General features: G+C 44.3%; 1 protein-coding gene across 2 annotated transcripts in view; it reads right to left on the bottom strand.

Annotated features, from left to right (window-relative positions):
- FAM189A1 (family with sequence similarity 189 member A1) overlaps positions 1-22,187 on the bottom strand; it is a 470,556-nt gene that overhangs the window by 283,661 nt on the left and 164,708 nt on the right. For both annotated transcript variants that reach the window (XM_032391244.1, XM_032391245.1), the window contains one exon: positions 2,626-2,682. In XM_032391244.1, coding sequence (XP_032247135.1) covers positions 2,626-2,682 — 57 coding nt within the window. The remainder of the gene's footprint in view (positions 1-2,625; positions 2,683-22,187) is intronic.

The following is a 22,187-nucleotide window of genomic DNA, read 5'->3' as shown; positions in this document are numbered from 1 at the left end:
CTGGATCAGCAGGGCCCAACACTGCCTCTTTCAACCACCCCAAGGGACAGACACTTTCCTTCAGAGAGAGCAACTCACTCTGGCAGGGGAGGGGTCCTTCGTGGGGACAGGGGGCTGCGGTGAGTCCCCTGGAAATGAATCAGAATAGTCACAGTGATTCCTTCAGTTTTCTATATCCAGGAAGAAGGAAACACTAACACTAAGGTAGAGGATAGAAGCAGGAGCTTGGGATAAAAGAATTATTTAAGCCAAGACTTCAAGCCATCCTAGCTGAGTCTAGAGAGTGAGTTTTTACTAACAAATCAAAAGGCTGTACTGTCACAACTGATACGTTATTAAACACTACATCTGAAACTAATGATGTATTCTATGTTGGCTAATTGAATTTAAATAAAGAAAAAAGACTGTATCGTCCTGGTCAACACAAAAGAATGTTCTTATGGTAGAGACGAACAACTGTCTACCAAAATTCCTGCCCACCTCTTCATAGTATGGAGCTGCCCCTGGGAAGTGCCTGTCCAGGAAGGGACTAACTTTTCCAGCTTCCTTCCCAGCCCAACAGGGCCACATGACAGGCTCTCCCCAATGGTTTGACGTGTGAGTGATGAGGGTCACCTTTAGACCCATCCCCATTGCCTTTCCCCTTCCATTGAAATACAATGGACTCCACAGGCCTGGGGAACTGTAGAGCCCCTTCTAGAAGGAAGCAACCAGAGTCTCTGGACCTCCTGTGATGGGGAGCAGCCCATTGCCTGGAGTGCCCACTCTAGAAGAATCATGTCCTTTGGCTGTGCTTTTGGGTTCTTACCTCATGTCGTGTTAAGTCACTGAAAGTCTGGGGTTTATTACAGCACCTAGTGTTATCCTAACCCATCCCCTTACCTCCCTAAGTAAGGAAAGTGGTCAGCCGAGCTTGGGGAACCCCTTCTCTTCTACCTGGGGCTTGGGCAGAAATAAATCAATGGGAGAAAATGCTCACCACTGCCCAGAGAGTGGCCGGTCCCACACCGATGGACGGGGACTAGGGAGCAGACACTCCGAACGTTCTGCTATAGCAGCTCCAGCTGGTGCTTTATCCCTCTTTCTAGGGTGAGGCCCTAGAACACCCCATCCTACTGCTCTGACTTCCCCAGGACACACCTGAGCCACGTCCACAAGGAGTCCTGACTCCTTGTCAGCTAGAAGCTGCATAGCGTCCTTCACAGTAAAATGCCCAGCGCTGCGAGAATCTCCATCCGGGGACCAGGACCGGGGGTGGGCATGAAGAGTGGCTGGGGGATCACGGACGCCATTCCTGTCATCTTTTCACCACACACCCACCCAAAGGAGTTGTGGCTTTTCCTTGTTCGGCAGCCAGCGTCAGAGGCCTTCCTTGGCCTATACCATGAGGGCAGGTGAGGAGGAATGGAACAGGCTGGCCCCATGTCCCCAAAGGGAACCCAAAAGCACAGCCAAAGGACATCGGACCCTACAGCTGGCGTGTCCACCACCATTTCCCTCTGCACAAAGGAGTCAGCTTCTTGACACACTAGCTGTGATTTACTTTAAAATACTCCAGCAAGGGGCTTGGATCAAACAAGACAGGCCAATGTTGATATTTGCAGAAGACAGATGGAGGGTCTACGGGGATTCATTATACTAGCGTCCCTCTTGACTTCTGTGCGTGTTGGAAACTTTCTACACAAAAAAAAATTTTTTTTTTTTTTTTTTGCAAAGGAAATTTCTCGACAAGTCATAGGAGAAGAGGCTCACTGAATTAATGCCACTCTCTTCCCGATGCCTCCTCAGGATGCTGTGGTTACTCTCATGAGGAGGAGGTGTTTACAACAGGCAGATTTGTGGGATTTTTCTACTCCCATTAATATTTAGTACATGTCATTATCTCCAAACCTAATCACTTAAAGAAGAGATCTTTAAATAATTGATGCCTACAAAAGAGAAGAAAAGCCACACCATGTTTTTTTTTCATTATCCATCAAAACCCAGAAAACCTCTTCGTCTGGCCCTGACATGGACACATAAATATATTAATGGACACACTGAGAGAAACACGCATACAAATCAATAGACATGAATCTGCTCGGGTACTTTCCCGATGGGAAAACTATCCTCTCTCTTCCATCTCCCATGTGGCCTGCTCCTCCCTGGCACGGGGCCACGGCAATGGGAGAAGGGGTTCCAGCGGCACCCCTGTGCTCTTCTATTCAAATAAACATCCTCCTCTGAAACTCCGAGTATCAGTCCCCAAAACACACACGCAGCTAACCTTTCTTGAACTCTGATGAAGTAGGCGCTGCTCGTGTGCTCGTGTTTACACGCCTAGCACCTATACTTACTAAAATGTCTTTGTTCCCAGCACGTCCACAGAGGACAGCGCCCAAACAGAACAAAGGAAGAGGACACTACATGAGCATCTCCGACGGGCACTCTCCGAAGCGGAGAAGGTAGGATGCGCAGTGGTTGTTACCTATGAGCCCCTCTGCACTGGGAGGTTCCGCTTCTATAAAGGTCTGTGTCCCGCTTTCTGCAAAGAAGCCAGAATTCTCTCTGCCAGCACCTTTAAAGCACTCACACCCCCGCAGGGACCCTGCTCCCAGGCGGCCGTGGGGACAGGTGCAGACTTACCACAAGGGAGAGAGGCCTCTTCCAGGAGACCACACCGATGAGCCCCGAGAGCAGCACCTGCAAGGACAAATGGTGCGGGAAGGTAAGACTCTTTGCAAACCTTTAACGGACAATCAACATGGTCCTGCCGTCTCACCTTGAAAAAGGACTACTTCTAGAATCCGGCCCACATGCATGAGCTGGGGAGGGGGGGACACACAATGAGGCTTGTTGTGCGCCCGGACGCTCATAGCCTGCAGCGCTATGGACAGCACGCAGGCCTCCGAGACCACCAGGAGCTCCTGTGAGGTCACTTATGCTCTGCATGCATGGGCCCAGGAACAGATGCACCTGCTGAAAGAGCCTCCACTGGGCACTCCCTCCACTCTGGTCCCGTGAGTTATTTGGTTGTGTGACTTAAAAATCACAGAGAGGACTGCAAACACTACTTTGGGGAAAAGCGGAGCTCCCCCTCCCTTGCAGGTCACCTGGCCACCTGCCTTCTGCGCATGGGTGCTGGGCATGGCCGACCTGGCAGGCCCCCCTCTCTCCTTTCCCACACTTGGTCCCCCAGCCAGCTTCCCATGTCCCCAGGAGGTGGTGCCACCAGGTGAGGCCCCCAGCTTCCCACACACTGACACTGAGCTGCCGGCTCCTTTCCCAGGCCGGCCCCTGGCCTCCGCGGCCCCAGGTCCCACTGAGCATGGCCCCTCCAGGACCTCTTCTAGCAGCCACCCCCTCTCCCCCAGCTCTTCCCTGTTGCCCTAACCCCATGAGCACCCTTGTGTCTTCTGTCTCAGGAGAACCACCCCTCAGGTCCTGGCCCACAATCCCTGAGGCACACGCTGGCCACGGATCCAGACATTCCCAGTCTCCTTGGGTCCAGGCAGGGCTGACAGATCAGGGAGACACAGCTGCTCCCTCCCCACTACAATCTGGCTTCGGCCCTCACCACTTGCACACACACTTCCCAAGGTCACCGGAGGGGTCGCTGAGTGCAACACACAAGTGCAGTGATCAGTTTGAAGACCTGAGGTTAACCACATCCTCCTGTGGGAGGCCCCCTCTCCACTCGGCTTTGCGTCACTCCCCAGACGTCCTCCCACCTCGCCCTTCCCTTCCGCGCCCCAAGACCTCTCCTCAGACCTTTGGCTCCTCCACCCAGTGGCTCCACTGGAGATCCATCTATCATTCGGGGTCCTCTAACATGCGCTGATTCACATGGTCCACTGGGCACCGCTCCTGGTGTCACTCTCCACCTCAACATGTCCCAAAATGCACCTGCGGTCTCTACCTCCCCAACCCAGTCTCTCTCATCACCTCTGCCTCCTACAATGGCACCCCTCCTCCCGGTCACTCAAATCCAGATCCGAGATGGTCCCGTCTCTCTCACCCCCAGCATCCAACCAGACACAGAGAGGAGGAGGCTGCAGCTGCCCTTCTGCCAGGGCAATATTCTGGGAGGCCCCACTATAATAAGTAAGGTATTTTCATAAGAGGTCTGCTGTAAAGATAAATCACCCCAACTTTCTGCTGTGCGCACGGGCCAGGCTGTCAGGTCCTGGGCTGGAGCGCTTTGGTTCATTTCCTCTGGGATTCCAAAAGGACTTGCCCAGGCCTGGGAGAAGAGTATCCTACTGAACAGACTCCCAAGGCCCCCCTGGCAACAGACTCCAGTTAACCCTCAAACACTTCTGCAGACTTAGACCCAATAGTCTCTATCAACCCGTACATCATGTTAGTCTCAGGTGGATTTCCAAACACACGTGGACCAGAGGTTCGTATAAAAGACTTCTGAACCTCATTCACACACACACACACTAAAGAAACAAAATGAACCAAAGAGAGCTCAACAGGGCTCTGCTCCCAAGCATGTCACATATATATTCTTTCTTCAATGCACACATCTTGCAAACACAGTCAATATCGACAAATAGTATTTACGAACGCTTTCCCATATCCCAAATCTCTCTTCATGATGCCACCCAGCTGCAACCTGTATGGAAATCCTTGACTACTGTTCTCCTGTGTCTCTCTGCGCCCCAGTCCCTCGCGTTCTTCATCCACAATGTCTATAACCTCTCTCTTCCCTTCTATACCCAACCCACTCTCCCTCTTGTCATCTCTCCTCCCACAATGGCACCCCTCCTCCTGATCACTCAAATCCAAATTCTGGAGATGTCCCCAGCCCAGCTGGCTCTGACCCTGCCATCTCCTTAGGATATGACTTCCAAAGAGTGTCCTCTGTTTTCCCTTGACGCCAACACCAGCCTGACCCAAATAAAGCCTGGACAGAGGATGGGAAGGTACACCTCCCAGAATACATCCATTTATACTCTGCCTTCTACTTCCCACTTCTAACATAAAAAATTTTACCTATTCTTCAAGACATGGCCCAATGCCTTCTCATTCAGGAAGGGCCTATGAATTCATGAGTACATGGGGCCCCACTAAATCCCTAAACTACCACCAGACCTCTCGAGGCATATTTAATGAGCTCAGACAGAACTCCTTGATCTTTTCTTCTAAGCTGAAGTTTATAAAACTATCAAATGTCTACAGTGACCAAGTTGCTTGTAACAGAAATATTACTGGAAACCCACAAACCTTCAGAGAGCAGGCATTTAAAAAACACAAAGTTAGTTAATATCACTTAAATTAGGCTACAGTAAAAATTCTTAACTTTCCTTGCCTCCATCCTACAGTTATCATTCCATGAATCCCCTCAAATAATTTTACCTCCAATAATATGGACAGTTGGCTTTACTGAAGAAAATGTTACATTTCTAAATATCATTAATAACTGTAATTACAGATGGATCCAATTCCCCAACACAAAGGAAAAAAAAAAAAAAACATCGAACTCAGTGTGGCATGCAAATCCTAAAATAATCCCTGATGACCCATGGCCTTGTCTAAAGCCCTTCCCTTGATTATCAATATGATGGGTTATCACTCCTGTGATCCTACTCAGTGACACAAAGATGTTGCCCCAGGAACACTTTGCAGCCTTGTAAGACCCGGCCAGTTGACTCAGCTAGGCCATGTCCAGACTCCTGACCTAAGAAAACTCTGAATGGTGATGTGTTAAGCTATAAAGTCTGTGGTACTTTGCGACACAGCAGTAGAAAACTATTTACTGTGGACTAAATGTTTGTGTCCAGCCCCAAATCCTAACCCCCAGTGTGATGGTATTTGGAGGTAAGACCTTAGGAGGTAATTAGGGTTAGATTAGGTTGTAAGGGTAGGGCCCTCATGATGGGATGAGAGGATGACAGGATAAGAAAGATCTCTCTCCATCTCTCTGTCTCTCTCCCCACATGTGCACATCATGGAAAGGCCACATGAGGACACAGTGAGGTTTTGACAGCCTGAAAGACAGGAAAGGGGTCCTCACCAGAACCCAACTCTGATCTCAAACTTCCGGCCTCCAGAACTATGAGAAAATAAATTCCTATCGGTCAAACCACTAAGTCTATGGTATTTCATTATGGCCACCCGAGCTTATTAGTACACTAATACTAATAATTAAGAGTGGAATATTGTATTCTTGTCTTCAAATGTCAACTCTCTCCCCAAGTCTCCCCAGAAGAAGCAGACTTCCCTGCCCCTCGATCTAGAAAACCAGAACACCAGAAAACCAGAAGAGGCCTCCTCTGGTCCACTTGGCACCAGAGAAGAAAGGAGAATAGACTTGCTCAGAAATGACCGGGTCTTAGTTTGAACTATTTTTTTTTTTTTTTTTTGCTCAATTCCAGCTACCGGTGAGAATTATGTTGCATGTTCTGCCACCTCAGTAATTCTGCAGGTTTATTTTGTACCACTTTGGTGAGGGACAGGGTCATGGAGCTAGTTAGCCATGAAATTACTGCATCTTATGAAACCTTTGTCCTATTTAATTTGCCAGTATCATTATTCAAAGTCCACAGTTTACACAAGAATATGAAGAAATTGAAGAGGGTCAGAGAAGAGTAACATGTAATTAAGTAGCTATGAAAGAAAAGCCAAAAAAGAATGTGAAAGTCATGATATTGCTCAGAAAGAGAGGCTTAACTTTTCGAGCACCTGCAAGTTGTTAAAAGAACACCAACCCACTTTGTTTTTCCTCCACTTCCCGCCCAGCCTAAATAGAGGCAAGTGATAATATTAAAAATGAGACAGAATTTCCTGCTGTTGAGGGTGATGAACGGGGACAACAGACTGCCAGGAAGTACTGGCACCTTTAGAGCCAAAGGGCTTCCTGTGTGATTGGTACTGCCGCCTGAACACAGAGGCCCGGAAGAAACTAGCTCTTTAAATCCTGTCCTCTAAGATCGAAAAGTCCTTTCATTGCCCCAAATCAAGAATTTTCTTCAGAGCTTCACTTCTGGTTCAAAGGCAAATGGTAATGCGACATTTTAGATAGGGAAGCCAGTCCTTCTAGAACACAGACTTGAAAGCCAATTCAATTATTTCACAAAACATATGGCAGGTGGGCCTAATAGCTACCGTGGTATCAATTTACCGCTAAGAAGCGAGACCTCACAACTGTCTGGAGAAAGAACTGTTGTTGCAAAAATGGAGCAAATAATATTCTGAGCTGCCTGGAATGAAGGAAGTCTGCAGAGCCCATCTCTCCAAACTTTTCAGACTCTAAACCTGTGCTATGCAAAATTCTTCCTTCTGCTTCATGGAGTAGCTGAACCTCCGACTTTATCCGACTGACATTTTCTTTTCTTTCTGGGTGGTTTTCTGTGTCTGGGTCTCCCTGGGGCCACATGGCAGGGCTGACTCCGTTATGCAAACCCTCAGCCTTCTGTGTCTATCTCAGCTCCCTTCTGGGAGACATACATGCCTTCCCATCCCCCCCCCCCCCCCCATGGCTTCTGCCTCCTTCTCTCAGAACAAGCCCTAACCCACCATTCTCTCTCCCAACCATTCACCCCCATCTGCAGTCCTGACTTTCTCCACTTCCTGCTGGAGGCTTCATCAATACATCAAACTCAAAACGTCCACAAGGAAAGCAAGCCACTCTCCTTCTCAACCTACTTCCTCCACGATAGAAAAGAATTCTGTAGCTTTCATTCTCTCATTGTATAGGAGCAAAACTAGATATTGATGGGAAACATAGCCCCATGAAAGAAAAAAGAAGAAAACAGTAAAATGCTTTAGGATATTCCAAATAACCCATGAGTCAAAAGAAAATCCAAGTAAAATACAACACAGTCTGTTCTGAAGTGAATGTTTCTTTGATGCAAATTACTTCATATATGCTTGGTACCAAACTCATTCGTCCTGGCTCTGCCCTGTGCGATGCAGCCTTCCACCAGGGCTGTTTACTCTGAAGTTTACTCAAAATCAGCAACTGGACTTTGTTATTTAAAGAGTTAATAAAGCAGCATATGTATTATTATAACACATTTTTAACATATTTTGATTTTAAATGATTTCAAACCAACTGGTTTCCTCTGTAATCCTATCTATCTCATTCTACGCATTCAAAAGCTTTATTCTGAGATGGACTCCCCAGGCTTCCCTAGACGGCTATGAACCCTTGATGTAGACGTTCCTTTAGTGCAGATATTTTAGTGGTCAACTACAATTTTTTTTTTTATCTGGAAATGTCTTACTTCACCTTCATGCTTGAAAAGTGGTTTTGCTGGGTACACGGTTCTAAGTTGATGGTTTCTCCTCTGAACCGGCTTAAAATACTATGCCACCATCATCCAGCTCCTGCTGTTGCCATCAGGAAGTTGGCTGTCCTTTTAACTGCTGTTCCTTGAGGCAGGAAGCTGTCCTTATTTCTTCATTTTTTTAAAAGATTTTTTTTTGTTTCAGAGAGAGAGTGAGCAAGAGAGAGAGAATGAGCAGGGGGAGAGGGAGAAGCAGGCTCCCCACTGAGGAGGGAGCCCAACACGGGGCTCGATCCCAGGACCCTGGGATCATGACCTGAGCCAAAGACAGATGCTTACCAACTGAGCCACCCAGGTGTCCCTGTCCTCACTCTTTAAAGACTTTTAAGACTGTCTCCTTGCCTTTAGTGTTCTGAGGTTTTTGCATGATATGTCTAAGTGTGGATTTCTCTTTATTTATCCTTTTTAGCATGTACTGTGCTTCTGACATGATGAATTTATATTTTTCATTAATTCTGGAAATTGTATAGCCAATATCTTTTCAAATATTGCCTGACATTCTCTCCGTCAGGGACTCCAGCAGCCACGTGCTGACCCTTCATATTCCATCCTCCAAATCTCTTAGTTCTGCTTTTATATATTCCATACCCATGTCATTCAGTATTTCATTCTTGAAAAACTTCCTTAGGTTTACCTTCCAGGTGACTAATTTTCCCTGAACTACGTTTAACCAGCTGTTGAACACTTGCATTTGTTTAGAGAATTTAAATGGTTATAGTTTATGTATTTACAAGTTCTGCTTTTATCTTTTCCCAAATATGATGATTTGTTTTAGATAGTTTCTTGTTGCATGTTCATCTGTACAACTGCTTAAAATATTTCATATGCAGATGTTCTTGAGTCCAAGATGTGTAGTGAAAGTTAGGTATCTGAGTCTGTTGTATCGCTTGTTGTTTCTGTTGACTCTTGCTTGTTGCAGTGCACTTTCTTTTTTCTTTTTTTTCTTTTTTTAAGATTTTATTTATTTATTTGACAGAGAAAGAGATAGCGAGAGCAGGAACACAAGCAGGGGGAGTGGGAGAGGGAGAAGCAGGCCTCCCGCAGAGCGGGGAGCCCGATGCAGGGCTCGATCCAGGACCCTGGGATCATGACCTGAGCTGAAGGCAGACACTTAACGACTGAGCCACCCAGGCGCCCCTTGCAGTGCACTTTCTTTGATGTTTGTAGGCTTGGAAGTCTTTTGTTGTGAACACGTTGCTTGCTCTTAATCAGTGAGGTTCTGTGGAACCAAAATGGAGAAATTTTCCCCAAGACAGGTATACTTCTGCCAATAACCAGGAAGCACCCAAGATCTAGAAATGCTGTGATCTCCAAGGGGCTCAACTCATGGCTCAACATGGAAATCTCAGTCTGAGCCGTCCCCACCCCACCTCACTGCACAGTGGACATTCATGCCCAGGGCACCTGCCTGCTCCAGCCACGTACTGCTCTGACCCTGCGCCCTGCCTCTCAGACTCCAGCCACCTGCCACTCTGGCCTTGGATCATTGTGTGGTGTTTGTTTGGGGGTGGGGTGGTGGACCCCAGAGACCTGCAATGCCACTAGGTGCATGTCCTTTGTTTAGGATCAGGGTGCCAGCAGATTCAGTATCTGGTGAGGGCTCACTTCCTGGTTCACAGACGCCCACCTTCTTATATGTCCTCACATGGTGGAAGGGGCAAGAGAGCTCTCTGGAGTCTCTCTTATAAGGGCAATAATCCCATTCATGAGGGTTCCACTCTTGTGACCTAAACACCTGGCTCCTAATCACTGATTCCCCCTCCGAATACCATCACACTGGGGTAAGGATTTGACATGTGAATTTTAAGGAGACATAAACATTCAGTCTATAACAACCAGGATATCATAGATGATTTTCTAGGAAAATATAAGTTACTACAACTGAGTCCCTCTAAAATCAAAAAACTAAATGTACCTATAAACACCAAGAAATTGGGAAAGTGGTCAAACAGCCACAGGCAAATTCTTCAAAAGCTTCAAAGTATACAGATTTCCAACACAATTTAATTTTTTTCTGAGCACAGAGGGAAAAAAACAAGGAAACTTTCCAAATTCTTTTTACAAAGGTCAGCATAACAGTTACAACCCTGTAAAATATCACAAGAAAACAGACCAATTTTACTTATAAACAGAGGTATACAATTTTTAAATAAAATGTTAAAAAATAGACTTCAGCAGTACATTTAGAAGAATAAAGAGCAAGGCAGGGGGTTCATGTCAGGAATGAAAAAATGGCTCAGTAAGAGGAAACACAGTAATAAAATTAATCATATTAATAGGACAAAAATGAAAAATATCATTCAGAAGATGTATAAAAGACAATGGATAAAATTCAATCACTATTCTTTATGAAAAAATCTTAGTTTAATAGGACAAAATAAAGATGCCCCAAATTGCCACCTCTATTTAAAATTAATCTGAAAATACCAGTGTGGTGTGCAGAATTATGCAATGGTCCCCAATAACCCCACCCCTCGGTGTACACCTCCTATAAAATCCCCTCTTCTTGAGTGCGGGTGGGATTGTGAATATGATGAATTTCAGTCCTGTGGTGAGGTTACACTATATGACATAGGTGAAAGGATTTTGCAGTACACTCAGGTCCCAAATAAGTTTGGTTTTGAGTACATCAAAAGTAAGATAATCCTGGGTGGGCCTGACCTCATCAGGCAAACACTTTGGGTCTGGGCCCTTTGTAAAGTCAAAGATTTGAAGCACCAGGGAGATTCTGCTGCTGCCTGAAGAAGTCAGCTGCTGTGTCCTGAGAGGGACTCTAACAGCTGGATCCTCTCCAGCTGACACCTGGCAAGAAAATAGGGACCTCAATCATACAACTGTAAAAATGAACCCTACCAATAACCTGAGGGACTATGGAAATAGATCTTTCCCTCCTCAAGCCTCTGGATGAAAATGCATTTGGCCTCACTTTGACTTCAGCCTTCAGCCCTTGAGCAGAAAGCCCAAGCATTCCAGACTCCGGACCCATGAAAACTGTGAGATCATACTTCTGTGCTGTTCTAAGCCACTGTGCTTGTGGTAATTTGTTATAGAGCAACAGAAAACTAATACAGCTAGCTAATAAAACAAAAGAAGAATAAAAAGTTATAAATTTGGAAAAAGGGGGCAAAATGATTACTACTTGAAAATGATACACTTATCTAACTAGAACACTAAAGGAAACTGATCAACAAGAATAAGAAACCAATTACAAGGATTCAGTAAATCAAATGGTTAGAAAATTAGTATATTTAAAAATTATGATACTAGTTATATTTAGTGAGCACTGACTGTATGACATATACCTACTAAGGTTTTATACTTTAACTCTTTATATCTTGACAACTGTAAAAGGCTTGTGTGATTTTTGCACCCTACTGCACAGATGAGAAAATTAAAGCACTCACCCACATTACAGTATTAGGATATAAGCTCATAAACTATGAAAAAAAATAGCTTTCCTATACGCATGCAAGCAAAGACTGGTTAGAAAAAGAGTGAAATTAAATATTCCATTTATAACAAAAAATTCCATTTATAACAAAAAGGCAGAATGACTTAGTACAGACCAATATGAAATGAGGAAGAACAATATCAAGAAAATCTTAAACATCTACTGAGAACACAAAAGTCCTCATATTAGAGGCAAAAAAAAAAAATCTTTTTTTTTAAAGAGAAGGACCAAAGAATGCATGAAATTCCATGAAATTCTAATTAAAATACTATTAAGGGAAAAACAAAATCAATTCAATAAAAAGCATTGGGACAACAGGTTAGCCACTTGGAAAGAAGGAAAACTTATTTTCTATTGTACTCTTTAGACCAAAATAAATTCCAGAGTAATCAAGGAGTAAATCATAAATTAAAACCTGATAGTCCTAGAGGAACATGGGAGCATTTTTTAAAACAATCTCGAAAGGAATTCAGTGTTTGGAGGCAGGACACAAAATCAAGAGTCTAATAGGAAAGATTAATACATTTTAAATGTTTATGTTTAAAAAACAACACCTGTGGTTTAGTTACACTATAGGACAAAGGTGAAAGGGGTGGATCTTTGCTCCCAATCCCAGGGCCTCCTCATATTAGAAGTCCAAGTCCATGCTTCTGACAAGTAACGTGGAAGCCTCCCAAGAGAGTGTGTAGAGTACCCATCCTCACCCGATGTTGGGCCTGGTCATGGGACTTGCTTGGCCACAGTGGATGGAGGTGGCCCCCACCCCCAAGACCTCCAGGGCATCTCATGATGCCACCCAATATTGCATGTTGCCTGTCATCCTCTCTACACCTGCTCCTGGATGCAAGAGGGACACAGCCCAGACAGCCACAGCCCCTTCAGCCTGGGCCCCAGAATGGACAGACAGCACAGACCCAAACCCAACCAAGCCTCAGTCCAAGGTGGGGCCACCTCAGCTGACCTGCAAACCAGAGCAGAAAACAGACTGGGCTGCTGCCAACCACTGAGTTTCAGGGTGCTTCTTTATGCAGCCTTATCACGGCAAGAGCCAACAAACATATTTGTGGTTTAAAAAGAACACATAAAATGGAAGACCAATTCCAAAGGGGAAAAATACTTATAATATACACAACAGACAAAAGGTTGATTGTCTTAATTTACAAAGAGTTCATATCAATTAATAAGAAAAGGGAACCACTCAATAGAAAAAATGGCCAAGGATGTTCACATTTTTAATGGATGGTAAACATATAAAGGGATGCTTCAACCTCCTTCAGTTTTGTAAAAGCAAGCCAAAACAACGACAAATATTTTGTATCAGGCTGCCAACTTTCTGGTGAAGTTTGATAAAACCCAGTAGTGGCAAGGACAGAGGAGAAAGAAGTTCCTCTTTAACACGATTGGTGTTGGCATAAAATGATGTACCCCTCCTTGGGAGCAATTTCATAAACCTCTCAAAATAGTAAGGGCACATACTTATACTGAATGATTTCACTACCGGGAACATAGCCTATGGAAACAGTATCAGAGGCATGCCAAGTCACTTATACAAGGATATTTACCGCAAAAACCTGTAACAAGTGGCTAACAATAAAGGGCTAGTTAAATAAACTTTGATATTTACATTAACACGAATAGATGCATTATGAAAGTTGAGGTAGGTCTGTTTATGCCGATATGGAACAATGTCAAACACAAACAACTGACAAACAAGACACAGCCCAGCGTGCCGAGAATGATCCCGTTTGTGTATATAGAGATAAATGGATGGATGCTGGTACATACATAAATGTTTTTCCCCAGAAGGACACACAAGAAACTTACCAATGGGAAACTGGATGAGGGAGGAAGGGAAGGGACACTTGCTATTAAATGTGTAACTTTCTGAAATACCAGCCTTTAATCTGTGCACGTATTATGGCATGAGTATTTTAAACTAGGCATACCACTAGAACTGGTAATTCCACTCCTAAGAATTCCAGGTATTATTAATCAAAGTGTTCTTTATAATCTTGCAAATTGGAAATGATCTGAGTGTTTAGCAAGAGAGAACTGCTTACATTTGTTGGGTCTTTCCCACCTGCTGCCATTAAATCATGTTGTGTTAGAATATTTAGTACTGCATGGAAATGCTCGTGCCGCATAAAAGAAAAAAAAGAAAAGAAAAGAAAAATGGTTTGGAGGGGAAATAATTTCCCTTGTATTAAGTAAATAAATACAAATGCCAACACACAAAATACAGAAAGAAACCTGCACCAAATCCCAAAGACAGCCATGGATCATCTCTGGAGAGTGGGACTTTGACTTCCTCCTTGTACTTTGTTTTTTTAAAGATTTTATTTATTTGACACAGAGAGACAGCAAGAGAGGGAACACAAGCAGGGGGAGTAGGAGAGGGAGAAGCAGGCTCCCCACCAAGCAGGGAGCCCAATGCGGGGCTCGATCCCAGGACCCCGGGATCATGACCTGAGCCGAAGGCAGACGCTTAACGACTGAGCCACCCAGGCGCCCGTCTCCTTGTACTTTTCAAGTTCCCATGTTTTATGGGTAATAGAGAAAACATTTGATTGAAACACAAGCTAATAACAGCTGGTTCTGCCTTCTAAGGGAGGTGGGTATACCCAAGCAAGGGAGACATAACTCCTTCTGATGCTCCCTTCCACTGGTGGGAGAGGTGGATGGGGCCACGCAAATTCCAAACTTGCACCGAAAGGCCCTTTGCAGAACAGATGTCGAGGGTCTCTGCATTCTTACGGCCTGAGGACTGAGAATAGAGGCAAGAAACCAGAATCCCAAGCACTGTGATGAGGGTCCAGAAGGTGGAAGGGGTCCAAGGTGTCTATGGGGAGGGCCCGGCCTGCCAAGAAAGGTGCCCGCCAGGTACCATGGGCAATTCCATGTAGGCTGCTATTCTCTAATGGAGAATAATAAGAACTTAAGACATAAATGCAAGTTTCAAAGATGAATTCCAACTAGCACCCCAATGTGTGTAAGAGCCTCCTGCCTCCCTCTTCCCTCACCCAACATGGGGAAGAAACTATGAAACGGGCAGGTATACTGCCCATTTGGGAAAGAATATTATGTAAACCCATGTGCAAATCATTTTGAGTCTCTTCTTTTAGAAGTTTCCTCTTTGCACAACAATAAAAACAATGTATTTGTTGATACAGAACATTAATTCCATTAAAATCACATTACGTGTAATGAAAAGCTATCAGAGTATAATTATGCTAGCAAATTCACAGACCCACATTTACTTTAAAGTCCACTGGAATTACAATAGGAACTGAACCTGCCTGGTAGACAAATTGCCCCTTCATTTCCAAATGATGATGAATAAAGGCTCACTGTACTAATGTTATAAACGACACACTATTTCTGCAAACTCCAAAATCTAGGACTGTTCCTTAAAGATGCCTTTGCCTGGGTTTTCCCAGAGCCATCCTGTTCTCAGGGCCAAAGGTTATGCTCCTGAACCCTGAGTCTCCTGAGTTGATCTTGCACCAAGGCACACTCCCTTCTCAGAATTCCTGCCCCTTGAGCCAGTAGACTGGACCCTCCAGGGTGCGCTGAATTCCTATACATTCACAGTGACCCCTTGGAGTATCCTCTGCAGTTTAGACCGGGGCCAGATGCTCCCCCCCACCCCCCACCAGGTGCTCCTCCATCCTGGCACCAGCCCTGGTTTCCTCAGCCATCCAGGCCACACACACAGACTTGGGTGCAGAGCGAGTCTTCAATCTGGAACTTAGTGAGGTGCCCGGAGGAGGCAGAGGGTTGGGAGAACAAGGGAGGCGGGGTAGGGGGACTTGATTCCTGCGAGAGGGTACCAGGAACACTTCTGCACTGCTGAGCATCCCATGGGAGTAAGGACCACTCCTGCTGATGGCCTTCCAGTTGCAGTGGCTTGCTCGGGGACACTGGGATTCCACCCTGGCCCACCCCTCACTCATGGTCTATGACCACTCACAGGTTTAGATCCTACGAGGATCCCCAAACAGAGGCTGGGGAACCTGGATGATTGTGCCATGCTGGCAGCATGCAAGGAATCTCCCCCAAGTGGCCCTGGATGGATGCGGTGGCCTCCCCCAAGAGCGGGCAGTAGGGGCCAGCACCCCTGTAACTAATGGCTGGACTCTATTCTCCAGTCCTGTTCCCCTTTCCTAATGACGGGTCCCTGCAGCCACCCCTCCCTAGAAGACCCCCTGCCCATCTCCTCATCCCTTCTCCTCCCCTCCACACGCGATCTGTCCTAGAAGAGTTCATACCAGCTGCTGCTCCATCCTTCAGGGAGGGTCTAACCCCTTCTCGCAGCCTCTCTGCCTTCCAGGTCCTTGTGTATACCCACAGGCCTCGTGGAAACCTGCTGGACGCCTCATCGGCAGGTCTGACTCAACGGCACCAACTGTGCCATCATGCCTCCCCCCCCTCTGGGACATTCTCTACCCCCATCCGACGCCTGTCATTCACACAGGTGCACCTGTCAGAAATCTGGTTACCCCACTACCTTCCCTGATACCCCCTCATGCTCAAACCCCATCCAAAGCAGGGACCTCCCACCACCCAGCTCACCCTGGATGCGGCCCCCTGCCCATCCCTCCACTCACATGTAGCCACCTGGCTGTCACCTCGCCCCCTGAACAGCTCGACGATGGGTCTTCCTGCCCCCGCTCCTGACTGCCCCTCTAACCAACTCTCCAGGCTGCAGAATCATCACGTTATAGTGCAGACATGACCACGTCCCTCTCCCCTTCTGACATTCTTCCTTTCTTCTGCTTTCGGGGTAAGTTCCAAATCTTCAGGCTCAGGGAGTCCCTGCCCATCCAGCCAGCCTCATCCAGGCCCTTCCACCACAATGAACCACTTGCGCCTCCCCCCTTCCCACAGAGTTGATCACCAGAACGCGCATCCCCCTCAGGAAAGAGCTATGGGACCATGGCACTAGGACACCAGGGCCCACACTCCTACCCACGTGCCCTTCTTCCTGCCAGGCGGCAAGTCCTGGGGACAGAGGGCATGCTGTTTTCATGTGGGCAGTCCCCATGCTGAGCCAGGGGCCTGGGTATAAGTGATGTTCCCGAAGGCTCTCGGTGTGCGGATGCTCAGCCTCCCAGGACCACCAGCCTCCTCACCTGCACACCTGGCCACTTCTGCAGGCACACTGAGGTAGCAGAGCCCCGAGGGGCAGTGTTCTCATTTTTACCTTTTTTTAAATAACAAAAGCAATGCAAGTTCAATATATAAAAATATATAGGGCTTTCAGGAAAGCCCTACAAGCTAAAGGAAGAAAAGGAAACCATCTCTCTCTCACCACTTCTGTAACTTCTGCTATAGATTGGACTCTATTGAATTCTATTTAACTAGATTTTTAAAAATTGGATCATAGCGTTGCCAATGATCTTCTCTCATTACCATATAACGTATCATGATCACGACATCACACCCTTTAAGTATTCATTTGCATCACCTCAATGGCTGAGCGATATTCCATTGTATGAAAATATCATTACTTATTTAAAGTCATCTCCCACTAGTCTATAAACACTTGAAATCACAAACATAAGTAAAATAGTTTTGAACAAGCTTATATAGATAAGAACACTTAATTTTTTCTGATCTAAGTGATTCTTTTACATGATTTGAAAAGTCAAACTGTCCCCTAAAGAGGCTGCCACTTAAAATTGTTTTGCCGGTCTCTTCTAGTATCCACTTTCAAATTTCTCAGCATGATGCTCTGGCTGCCTTCTAACGAGGAAAGCTGAGGATTTTAACTTTCCCAGCAATCTACACATACCCCACACGTAGCCAAATCCACACTCTCACTTGTGCCCAATTCCAACAGAGCAGCAGCCCGTTTGTCTGGTTTGAAATGTTTGTAGTGCAAACATCATGATGACATGTAAGTATTATCCATAACTGGACCATTAGAAGTACTATAATTACAGTGCTTTTTAAAAAATCACATGACAATATTTAATTGGGGCTAATTGTTCCATTTTTCACTTCCGTCTTCTGTGCATCTATCACAAATTCATCCCCAGTCTTCTACAGACCTGACAGTCTCCTCTCACTCTGAGCATATTAGGTGCTCCTTCCACTTTGGTTTTCTTAGATGTGTCCCTCTTGCAGTCCTTCCTCGCCTGCTCCTTCTCACCCAGCTGTCCCCTTGGCCTGGTGCACAGCTCCCAGGGACTCCCCTTCATCTCTGTCCTGTGGGGGAGCCACTGTTTCCTTGATCCCATGTCTTTTTTTGTCTCCTTTTTTTTAACAAGGTAAGTTTTACTCCACTTACATTGCATCAGGATCATTGAAATATTTGGATTTGTTTCTATCTTTTTTATTTTTTTAATTACTTACCTCACTTTTTCTATGCTTTTCACCTCCTCTCTTGCTTTTATTTTTTAATTGAAATTTTTTTATTACATTTTTCTCTCTCTACTAATTGAGAATAAAGAATCTGTTTCTTTTCCTTTTCCTTTTTTTTTTTTTTTTTTTAGTGATTTCACCCTGAGATTGTACCACTCATATATATTTAACAAGGCCCAAAATTTAACAACAAATTAATGACCTCCTCCAGTTTCTGGAAGCCATGTTTTCTTCCAGATTATTGAAAATACCAATTTCCCAAAATTCCCACCTGGATGATCCACTACAGGTCTTGAGTCATCTAGATGCTGTTCCCTTTTCCCTCTTCTGCAATATATTTGGAGACCACATTTCTCATATTTATTAATAAGATGAAAAGTGAATGAATTTATGAGTCCACTGACCTTGGTCCTGCTTTTTGTTTACTTATCTGGCAGTTATATCCCTTTCTTGGATCTATTATTTCAGTATAGGTTTCCATCCATAGCTCTCAGCTAATTCAGTTTCTCAAAGGTGTAGCAGATTATTTTTCAAGTGGTATCTCTCTCATCCCAGTGTCTGTTTCTCTGGATTTTTGATCCAAAACACTACACAAGAATTTACAATTTCCAAAATACATTGTAACCAGGGTTCACCAGTCACAGCCCCTACATTCAATACATTGCTCATGAACCATTTCTTCCCTTCCTCCTACCAAACTTTGTTACAGCTTTTAAAGCTTTACCTACACTGCCTAAAGTGGTGGCCCAGGGAAATGTGGAAGGGTAGAGAGATGGAGAGCACTTGGTTAGCTTCAAAGAGTAGAACCCAAGGAACAGCTCTTGATGAAGACTTTCACAATGGGTACCTCATTAAGTATCAACTCTGAGTGTCTTATTGTCTCCCTTCTTACAGACAAAGAAACCAAGTCTCCAACATGTGAAATAACCTGTTCAAGGAAACATATCTAGTAAATTGCAAAGTCAACAATGAGAAGCCTAACCAATTCCACAAAAAAAGTCAATACTTGCAAAGAGCAAAGATATACATACCATAGAAGCAATTCCACACTTAAGAAAGACTGTTTTAACTCTCTAGTCCCATGTGCAATAATCTAAGTACAGAAAGAAACTTTTGTGTGGGCAAAATATATAAGTAGCATATATTATCTTGCAAATATAATTCATGGCTATTTTCCATATAAATCATCTCAAATCAAGATTTGATTTTCTCTAATAGCTCTAGTCTGAAAAGAATAGTTATGAACAGGAGTGGAAAGACACATGCATTCATTGCTTCTTTAATTGCATTTTCTGCAAAACTCTGCAGCACTATTTTTAATATCTGATTACGCCATCAATAGAGCTATATTCCACAAAAGCAATTATGTTTTGCTCAGCAAAAAATCAGAATGGAATAACATGTGGCATACTAACAACTGTAAGAATAGAAGCAAGTTAGAACATCTTAGAATAATGATTGGGATCATTTATTCAGAATTTACAGCAAACATATTTTAAAGACACACTATCATGAAGTCTACTGCAAAGTTTAAGTTATGCACTACACAAATGAAAAATGCACAGGGAGCTCAGTATTTTATCAAAACATTAATAACAGCGCTCTAAGAACCTAAGCTTTTATCAAACACTTCCTCCTCACCAGCTCTCTCCAGTGTAAAAGCAGCATTTAACTTAATGTGCTTTCATTTTCTTTAAGAGCTTTGTCCAAATGTCTGTCAAGTACTGAAGTGGAATCTTTCAACAGGAAAGGCAAACAGGGGGCAACTGCCTCCCATGACCAAGAGAGACAGTGCTCATCTATCACAGCACCACTCCTCGCCAAGTGCAGATGGGACACCGTATTCCAGGCACCATTACTTAAAATTTGTGTTGCTGTGTCATATCTTACCTACATAAAGGTCCTACTGAACAGGTCAGGGCAGTTAGAGAGATGCAATTATTTATGCACAAGAGAAGCTTGATTTATGCTTCTAAAAGGCAGTTCATAATTAATTGTTCAACTCTTCCACTTCTAGGCAGACTGGAGTAGTTACCAGCCTATCAGTGTTCCCATCAAGAACAATTGAAAAAGCTAGATAAAATATGGAAATCAACTCTTTGCAAGCAGCAGAGAGTAATGAAATTCAGAGCAACTGCAATGAGGAGGAAGCCTTCCTCCTGGAGGGGAGCTAAACTTTGTAACGTCCTTTTTCCTAGAGGCACTGGCCAATTTGTGGCACAAACAGAAGCCTGAGAACACTGGCCTGACTTGAGGGAGACTTGGGATCCAAGCACAGGGTTGGCATACGACCTTGGGACATTTTTCAAAATCTTAGGGTAAGACACATAAATCTTAACAAACAGCCACTGAAAAGCAGGGTGAAGATAAAAGATTATATTTCAGAAACCCCAGAGTGAGGGTCTGTGAAAAATACGAAAGAGTCTCATTTGAAAACCCTACAAGGCCAGAGCTAACCAGAACAAGACTGCAGCTCACCTGGGCTGCAAACCAGCTCTGACCCAACAAACAGTACCAGCTGGCATAAGGGCATGGCCACCAGCTAATCCAAATAATGAAGTTAGCTGACCAGCTTCAGAACGATTATGTCCAAGAAAACAAAACAAAGGATGAACAAAACACATGAAAAGAAGAACTTCAGCAGATATTTAAAAGCTTTAATAATTATCAAAGACTAAAAGTATAGAACTAAAAAGAAATACCCAAAATTTATAATTCAATGGATGGGTTTAACAGCAAAAGATAAAGAGAAAAAAGAGAAAGGGAAAAAGAGAAAAAGAGAAAAGAGAAAATCATAACAGAAAAAAGTCAAAAATAATATTAGAGAGGTATAAGACATAATGAAAAGGCCTGACATGTGTAATTCGAGTCCTAGTGAGAAAAAAGAGAAGAGGATGAAAGACATATAGCCAAGGATTTTCCAAAACAAATAAAATATCAAATCACAAATTATTCAGTAAGTCCTAGAAAGCCAGACTGGCTAGTTACAAAAGGAGAGAGAAAATCACAGGAAAGGGAAAATCTTAAAAGCTGTAAAGGGATGGAATTGGACACATACACATTACCTTCAAAGAAGTAACAAAAGAACTGAAAGTCAGTATCTCACAGGAATCATGGAAACCACCTGTAACATCCTTAAAGAAAATAACTGGCAACCTAGAATTCTATAACCAAGAAAACATCCTTCAAAAAACAAAAGTGAAATAAAGACTTTTTCAGACAATCAAAGCAGAATTTGTCACCAGCAAAGCTGCACTAAGAAAAGCAGGAGGAAAATGACCCAGAGAGAAGCCCAGATAAACAGGAAGGAATGAAGGCTGATGGAAGAGATAGATAAATATTGACTCCAAACAAACTTTGGAAGCTATGAAAAAGATAGACAGGTGACATTGATTTGGCAGAACTGAGTAAGCTGAATTCCAAAGCAGCAGAAAACAGAACAACCCAGTATACACCTCAAAATTCCCAAAAGGTTCAGGCACAGGCCTCACTAGACATCTCTGGAACCAGAGCTGAATTAATGTAGATTTAAGGGATTTGGGGGCTGATCAAGGAAAAAGGTCAAAAAAGGCAGTAACCCACAATAAGCTTTGTCAGGTGATGCCCAGTTGCATAAGAGGGCAAGTCCCTTATAACATGATACTGTCCAGGGGCCCAAGGCCCGACAGCCACCATCCAGAAGGGAAGGAGAGCAAGGGCACTCCCAGAGTAGAGGTAGAAGAGCATCAGAGAGGAGCTTATATGTCTAGGTGATGTCACTCAGCAGCACAGTGAGAACTCTCTGGGTCAGAGAGCTTGAGGAGCAGCAGCAGCTTGGGGCCGCTACCTCCAAGGCTTGATCTCATCAACAGCCAGTAGATGCTGAGGGAGGTCTTCCAAGGTATGCAAAACAAGGCTCTAAATGCCAAACAAAACAAAACAAAACTGCTTATTCATGCTATTCTTTAAAATGATTGGATATGTAAAACTTCCAAGTTTGGCGCCTGCAAGCTTTTGAGCTAACAGGTCTCAAACTGTTGTGAAGAAATAAACAACCTAAGGGCCAGTACACAAAAGAGAGTGAGACCACTGTTTGCCATTTATATAACAATTGG

This window comes from Phoca vitulina, unplaced genomic scaffold (assembly GCF_004348235.1).
Source record: "Phoca vitulina isolate PV1807 unplaced genomic scaffold, GSC_HSeal_1.0 scaffold61, whole genome shotgun sequence".
Classification (NCBI taxonomy): Eukaryota; Metazoa; Chordata; class Mammalia; order Carnivora; family Phocidae; genus Phoca; species Phoca vitulina.
Note: the sequence above shows the minus strand (reverse complement) of the source record. Positions and strands in the feature narration are given on the sequence as shown.